This window comes from Belonocnema kinseyi, chromosome 5 (genome assembly GCF_010883055.1).
Source record: "Belonocnema kinseyi isolate 2016_QV_RU_SX_M_011 chromosome 5, B_treatae_v1, whole genome shotgun sequence".
Taxonomy (NCBI): domain Eukaryota; kingdom Metazoa; phylum Arthropoda; class Insecta; order Hymenoptera; family Cynipidae; genus Belonocnema; species Belonocnema kinseyi.
Genome location: NC_046661.1, coordinates 144018141 through 144026543, shown reverse-complemented (window position 1 = coordinate 144026543; position 8403 = coordinate 144018141). Strand labels below are relative to the sequence as shown.

The 8403-nt window shown below is 27.6% G+C and overlaps 1 protein-coding gene across 6 annotated transcripts in view; it reads left to right on the top strand.

Annotated features, from left to right (window-relative positions):
- LOC117173353 overlaps positions 1 to 7828 on the top strand; it is a 136213-nt gene extending 128385 nt beyond the window's left edge. For all 6 annotated transcript variants that reach the window (XM_033361860.1, XM_033361858.1, XM_033361856.1 and 3 more), the window contains 2 exons: positions 3513 to 3712; positions 6313 to 7828. In XM_033361860.1, coding sequence (XP_033217751.1) covers positions 3513 to 3712; positions 6313 to 6988 — 876 coding nt within the window. In that variant the 3' untranslated portion in view covers positions 6989 to 7828. The remainder of the gene's footprint in view (positions 1 to 3512; positions 3713 to 6312) is intronic.
- The last annotated feature ends 575 nt before the right edge of the window (positions 7829 to 8403 follow it).

Below are 8403 nucleotides of genomic sequence, written 5' to 3'. Positions count from 1 at the left end.
AAGATGAATCTTTAAACCAACAAATTAATTTTCGACTGAAAAAAGCGAATTTTTAACAAAATTGAAGAATTCTCAACCAAAAAGTTTAATTTTCAACAAAAAAGATGAATCTTTGAACCAAAAAATTAATTTTCGACTGAAAAAAGCGAATTATTAACAAAATTTAAGAATTCTCAACCAAAAAGTTGTATTGTCAACAAAAAAGATGAATCTTTGAACCAAAAAATTAATTTTCGACTGAAAAAAGCGAAGTTTTAACAAAATTTAAGAATTCTCCACCAAAAAGTTGAATTTTCAACTAAAAAAGATGAATTTTTAAACAAAAAAATTAATTCACTGTTAAAAAGAGATGTAACAAAATTCAAGAATTCTGAACCATAAAGTTCAATTTTAAACTAAAACAAATTCTTTTTTAAACAAAAATTAATTTACTACCAAAAAGACCAATTTTTAACAAAATTCAAGATTTTTCAACCAAAAAAATGAATTTTTAACACAAAAGATGAATCTTTGAATTAAAAAATTAATTTCCGACCGAACAAAGTGAATTTTAACAAAATCCAAAAATTCTCAACGTAAGTTCAATTTTCAATTAAAAGATATGATTTTTTAAATAAAAAGATTAATTTATTATAAAAAAATGAATTTGCAGCCAAATGCAAGAATTCTGAACCATAAAATTGAATTTTCAACTAAAAAAAGAAGAATTTTTAAACAAAAAGATTAATTTACTACCTAAAAGACGATGTTTTAACAAAATTCAAGAATTCTGAACCAAAGTTAAATTTTCAATTGAAAAACATGATTGTTTAAATTCTAAATTCTAAATGGTTAATATATGTGTAACGTTACTTTGACTGGGCCCCTCCTCTCTGAATTAGTAACGTAGTTTATGGTCGATCTCTTACCACTCACCAGAGTGCGCCGTTTCTTCGGGTCCGAATTATGTGAACTTTTAATTTTAATAAAAGCAAACTAATTTTTTATATACAAATTATTAATAAAAGTTTATAGCTCATTTGTAAAGTAAATTAAAAGAGTAAGTCATTCAATTTGAAGAAATAAAATTTAATATTTTCCACCAAAAAGGACAAATTTTCAACAAATCATCTAATTTTTTAAATAAAAAAAGAAAAGTTTTTAATTAAAAATAAAACAAGAGCAAATGAAAGACAACTTTTTAACAAAATAGTTGAATTTTCAACTAAAGTGATGAAACTTCAACCTATAGAATTTTAAACAAAAGGAGTTGAATTTAAAAAAATACATAAAGAAGACGAATTTTCTTCAAAACATTTGTTTCCTTAATTCGAAAAAATATTGTTTTTTTTTTACAATCTTTGATATAAAAAACAGAACAAGTTTTTAAACTATGTTCTTTGAAACGTTTTTTTCTATAAACAATAATGTTATATTTGGGAAATTTATTAATATAGAAGAAAAACTAGCAATACTGGAAATTATCAAATAGTTTCCTTTTAAACTGAATGATTTACTCTTTTGATTTAATTGACAAATTTATTTATTTTTTGACCGAGAATTTTACAAAATTTTTAGAAAAAAAAATTTTGTCTAACTTTAATTTCAACCTTTTTAAAATAATTTTATACATTTTTTTAGGTAACAAAAAATTCGAATTTTTTCAAAATCGAAGATCTTTTTTTTTAAAAAACAGGAGGATAGCCGCCGGACCGGGAAACCGGGAAATTTACGAATTTTTAGAAAAAAAATCTGCCCGAGTTCAATTTTAATATTTTTTTAAATAATTAAAGTGCATCTTTGAGGATGTAAACAATTAAAAGCATTTGAAGTTGAAATTTTTTGATAAAAAACAGTTTTATTTTATCAACTGTAAATATAAACAAATAAATTATTTTTAAACTGGATTTGTACTCTAAGTATAGAAATCTGAATAATAATTGATTTGACCAAACAATTCTAGATCTGTTCAAAATTTGAGGATTTCCAGATTGTAACTGTTTCAATCCGAAAGTCTTGATAAGAATTGAAATGAACAAATAATTTTTTCCGATAATTTTATTTTTAAATACAATTTTTTATGATTTATCAATAATATATTTTTAATTTAGAGTTTCAGGTATTCTTTTATATTATTTTGTTATATTAAACTTAATAAATAAATGTGTTAATATATTATTACTATTAATTTTTTTAGCTATTACAAAATGTAAACGTGCGTTTTACTATTTTCAACTTAAAAATAAAATCCATTTTTTTTTTAATCAATCGAAATTTTCCTACAATTTTTGAAAATTCAGCAAATTAAATAAAAGCCTTAAAATCTTCCATGTTCTTCTTTGATCAGTTTTTAAGTCTCTTAAAATCTTCTTAAACTTTCTGTTAGAATAATTTTTCAATTTTCCTAAGAATCTTAAGAAAATTTTTATTTTTTTGTACTTTCACAATTATTAAAAAAATTCTAAATTTTTTGTTTGAAATCTGCAAAAATTTCAATTTTATTTTAAATTCGGCTATAAGTATTTCAAATTATTTCAAGTTTTAAATTTAATTCGAATCTTTTTGAAACTTCTAAATATTTCTTAAAATTACTCTAATATTTTTACAAATAATAAGTGTTCTATTGTTACTTATAAATTAAAATTTATTTATTTTTTTAAATTTGCAGGATTTTCTAAAAGTTATAGAAAAAATTCAATTCATTTTAAAATATATTCAAAAGTTATGACAAAAAATTCAAAAATGATTTTGAATTTGGAAAAATTTAAAACCATTTTCAGATTTTTCAAGATTTTGAAATAAAATTTTAAAGATTTTGAAGGATGCCTAGACTATTTAAAATAAAAATAATTCAACTTCTAATTACAGAAATGTTAAGTTAAAAAAATTATTTTTCAATTTTTAATGTGTCTAGCTTAAAATTACTTAAAATAATATAATTTTGAAAATTGTTAAAGCTTATTGCTTGATTTTTTAATTTAGTCTATTGAAAATGTTAACCGTGGGTTTATATTTTTGAAACCTAATCTGAATGTTTGAACTTTATAATTTATAAAAGTTCTAAATTTTGTAGTTTATTTGCATTTCACATAAAACTGTTCAATTTAAAAGTGTTAGTACCTTCCATTTGGCACGTGTAAATTTTTGAGAATTTGAGTACACAATTTTTTAATTAAAAAACTTTTAAACTTCAATTTTAAAAGTTTAGAATTCAATGGTTCCACTTTGAATGCTTTAATTTGTTTATTACTTCATATGGAAAAATATTTAGAATATAGTTTGATTTTTGAAAGTTCATTGGCCGTGAAAAATCTTTACGCACCGGGAAATAACCGGAAATTTTTTTCTTCGATTAAAATGGCCACCTGGTATAAAAAGGCTATTTTTCATATATTAAATTTGGATTAAAAAAAAAATTGGGACTCGGATCAGATCGCGCACTCTCCCATTGCTCAGACGCTCGTTTTCTCTTTGGTTTACCATCAGGTTTTAACGAAAGGTTTTGTTAAATTTTTTTTTTTTCATTTTCTCAGGGATTTCAGAGAGACAGTCCCGCAGAGCCAAACGGTGTAGCTCACAGTCCTGCCAGTGATAACAATCCTGTAAATAGCGGACCTGGAGGAGGAAGTGGAGGGGTCAGTGGAAACAAAGGTGTCACTCTTGGAGAACATATTGATCACATTGTCACGAAAGATTACGGACCTCCACTTTCGTCTTATCGACCCTACACAGGGTGAGTACGCACGCGACCGCATTCTCTTTTCTATAATGCAACAAGTTTCTTTTCTCCAGTAGCATCACCTGGAATTATCAGGAATTTTTTTTTTTTTCAACTCAGAGCTTTTTTCAGTCGTAAATTAATTTTTTGGTTCCAAGATTAATCTTTTTTGTAGAAAATTCAACTTTTTGATTGAGAATTCTTGAATTTTGTTGAAAATTCGTCTTTTTGGTAGTAAATTAATTTTTTGTATAGAAATTCATCTTTTTTAGTTTAAAATTCAACTTTTTGGTTAAAAATTCTTAAATTTGGTAGAAAATTCATTTTTTTGGGTAATAAATCTTTTTGTTTAAAAATGTAAATACTATGTTTTAAAGCTGAACTACTTTCTTAAAAATTCAAATTTTTGGTTGAGAATCCTAAAATTTTATTGTTTAGAAAATTGTTTTTTTTTTTTAGTTGAAAATTTAACTTTTTGATTAAGATTTCTTGAATTTTTTTAAAAGTTAATTTTTTACGGACGAAAATTAATCGTTTGGTTCAAAAATTCATCTTTTCGATTAAAAATTTAAAATCTAGGTTCTACAGTTGAACTAATTTCTTAAAAATCAATAAAAATGATTCTTTCTTAAGAATTCTACTGTTTGGTTGAAAATTCTAAAATTTGATTAAAAATTCGTCTTTTCGATAGTAAATTAAATTTTTGTTTAAAAATGTATCTTTTTTAGTTGAAAATTCAACTTTATGGTTCAGAATTCTTGAATTTTGCTACATCGGGTTTTTAAATAGTAAATTAATCATTTTGGTTCAAAATTCAACTATTTTTTTGAAAGCTCAACTCTATTTGTAAAAACTCTTTTATTTTTGTTGAAAAATTACTACGAAAAATTATACCTCGAAAAAACCTAGAAATGAGAGGGAATTTTTTCCAGGATTTTTCCACTTTTCAGATTTTTTCCATTTTCCACTTCGAAATTAATTTTTTATCTCCAAATCTAACTACTCCTTTTTTAGTTGAAAATTGCTTCTCTCTGATTAAAAATTCAACTTATTAACTTGAAAATTTAACTATTTTGTGAAGAATTTTGAAAATTGATGTTTTTTTTTTATGAATATTCAAATATTTCTTTGAAATATTGTATTTTTTAAAATAGAAAACTCATTTATACGTAGAGAATTTTTTCCCAAGATATCAGGGATTTTTTTTTTAAGTTAAGGAATTTTTTCCAAAGTGTGATTCATTTTTAAAAAATTGTAATCTCAATTTGAATGACAATCATTCTACATATGTAAAAGTAGCTTTGTATTGCCGTATTTAACATTTAACTATTTTTTTATGGAAATTAATCTTCTTGCTTGAAAATGAATCTTCGTATTCGAAAATTAATCTTTTTAGTTGCAGATTAAAGTATTCCACATAATTTTAGCTGTAAATTAAAAATGTATTTTTTTAAAAATTAATCTGTTCCAGTTGACTATTTATTATTTTAGTTAAAAATTCCTCACTTTGGCTGAAAACTTTTTTTGTGGAAATTTGATTTTTAAACAGAAATTTAATTATATTATTTTTGGTTGAAAATTGATCTTTTTTATCTGAAAATTTAAACATTTGGTTGAGATTTAATATTTTATAATGAAAAATCGTCCTTTTTATTGAGAATTAATTTTGAGAATCGAATATTGAATTAATATTGAGAATATAATTATTATAATTGCATAAAAATTATATCCTAAGGAAGTAGTGTAAAATATCAAAAATGAGAAAGAAATTCATGCGTCTGTTAATACCAAGGCAACGAATTCTCCCCCCTTCAGTTGCAATAGCGTTTTTCAAACCGTACTATTAAAAATTAAAAATTTCTTTTCTTTTTAAAAGTTTTTTTTTTAACATCTTGAACGGTGAAAATGACGAAAATAAATTTTTTTATTTTAAACAAATTTGTCGAATGAATTTAAACTCTTTAAATATAATAATCATTTAAAATCCTACAATTTAAGTAGTTTTTACTTTGAAACATTCAATTTAGTTTAAAGTCGCATCGAATTGAATATTACTTTTATTTCAAAGTACCTACCGAATTTCGATTCCTTTGTATTGTAAGAGATGAATTTTTAAAGTTTTTGCATTTTTCTAGTTTCGAAATTTTAATCTGAAATAATTTCATTTACAGAATGACAATTAAGAAAAAGAAATCCTCAATTTTAAACGCTTTGAATTTATTTGTGACCACTTATTTTTATTATTATTATTAAATAATATTTAATTAATTATTTAGTATTATTAATATTGAAAAAAAAAACATTTATTAACAATTATCAGCAATTACTTTGTTCAAATACTTGAAACAAAATAGTTTTTATTTCAAATTCTGTCAAATTATACTAAAAAAAAGGGTTCTCCAGGTTCAGCTTTAGGAACCGAGCCCTTTCAAATGGGATTTTTTTCGAGGGGTCATAAATTCTCTCTCAGTTTCCCGTAGAGAACAAAATTGGTGGATTTTGAAAAAGGTCTAGCGATCCAGGGTCATGCTGCACCTGTGGCTTGTGGAGTTCTCTGCTCTAGTAGCATCAAACGATGGCAGGATACTAATGAGTAATTATCTTGTATTTTGCAGATACCAGGTTGCCGAAGACCAATGGAAGAGGCGAAAAGGATTGGAATCCGACTCTGTCAAATCGGAGGATGAGCGTCAAATAATTCGTGTCGCTCAGCAGCAGCAGCAGCAACAACAGCAATCCTCCCAATCCGCTCAATCCGTCGGGAAGCAATTCCACTCGGTGGAGCCAGTTTCGCCCCCCGAGACAACCACGAATCACTACTCCCGACGCTTCTATGAAACTGCCACTGCCACAACGACTTCCGGGACGCCTTCCAACAAGCACAGCCTCTCGCCGCTTGATTATGTGAAAAATAAAATCGTCGAGGTGATGCGAACCTCTGAGGACGACAAGGGTGGCGGTGGCGAGCGCAACGGTGGCGGCTGCGGCGGCCTTCCCCCCGACAAGGACGACAAACCCGGTGTCGAGAGTAGTCCCGCTGGCGGCGAGATCGTCATCGACGAGAGCCCAAACCCTCCGGCAAATCAGCAGCAGCAGCAGCAGCAGCAGCCACCCCCAGTTCCCGCGCCCACGACCTTTTATCCCTTCAGTGCCCTGGGCGTTCATACTGGGCCGCCCCCGGCGCCACCGCCCCCTTCTGCAAGCGCATCCTTGCCGAAGCCAGAGCAGATGCAACCTGAACCCGCGCCCCTACTCTCCGCGCAGTACGAGCCCCTCTCCGACGAGGACTGATGATGCAACGTACCTGCGCCATCCAACTCTTCCTCCAAAGAGTCCTGAACTACTCGGCGCCAAGCCGATTTCGGGCTTTTATTTCGATACTGAGATGTTAAAAGAACAATCTCTCGCGCGCGGAGTCTACGTCTCGAACGATCAGTCTGGCCCGTGGTTTTCACTTTACCCGTCGTTGGTCGTTCTAAAATAACCCGTTCTTGGTCGTCTAAACTAACCAAATTTTCGTTTAAACAAACTATTCTGGCGTTTGTCGTCTAAACTAACGACTCGGCTTCTTGAGTCGTATTCTTACATCTCTGACCTTGCAATGTTTTGAGTTCTTTGAATAGCCAAGTTCCACGAAGTTCAGGTATTCTCCGAATGTCGTGAATTTTCCGAACATCACGAATTATCTGAATTTCTTGGAATTTCTTTGAATATCGCGAATTTGCTGAATTTATTGAATTCTATGAATTTTTAAATATTTTTGAATGCCACGAATTGTCTGGATTATTTCATTTCTTTTTGAATATCCCGAGTTCTCTGAATTCCCTTGAACATCACGAATTCTCTGAATTTCCTTCTTACATTATTTATCACGAATTCTCTGATTTTCTTTTAATGTCGCGAATTCCCGAAATTTCTTTAACTATAACGAATTTTTGGAATTTATGGAATTCTATACATTTCTTCGTTTTCTTTGTATATCACGAATTCTCGGAGTTTCTCAAATTTGTTTAAATATCAAGAATTTCCGGAATTTAATTAATTCTCTGAATTTCTTTGAACATCATAAATTTTCTGACTTTATGAAATTCTTTGAATATATTAAATTCTATGAATTTTATCAATTCTTTGAATTTCTTAATTTCTTTGAATGTCACGAATTCTCTGAATTTTTAAATTTCTTTGAAAAGCAAGAATTTTATGAAATTATTGAATTCTATGAATATCTTAATTTCTATGAATTTCTTAATTTTTTTGTTGTATCACTAATTTTCTGATTTTGTGTAATTCTTTGAGTATATTGAATTCCATGAATTTAATAAATTCTTCAAATTTCTTGATTTATTTGAATAACACGAATTCTCTGAATTTTTTAATTTCTTTGAATATCACGAATGTTCGAAAGTTATTGAATTCTATCAATATCTTAATTTTTTTTATATATCACGACTTCTCTGAATTTCTTTGAATATTACGAATTTTCTGAATTTATTGAAATCTATGAATTTCTTATTTTTTTGTATCACGAATTCTCTTAATTTCTTGGAATATCACGATTTTTCTAAATTTTGTTAATTCTCTGAATATCTCGAATTCTCTGAAATTCTTCAACTCTCTAAATGTATTGAATTCTATGAATTTAATTCATTTCTTATTTCTTTGAATATCACGAATTTTTTAATTTCTTCAAAAATCACGAATTTTCT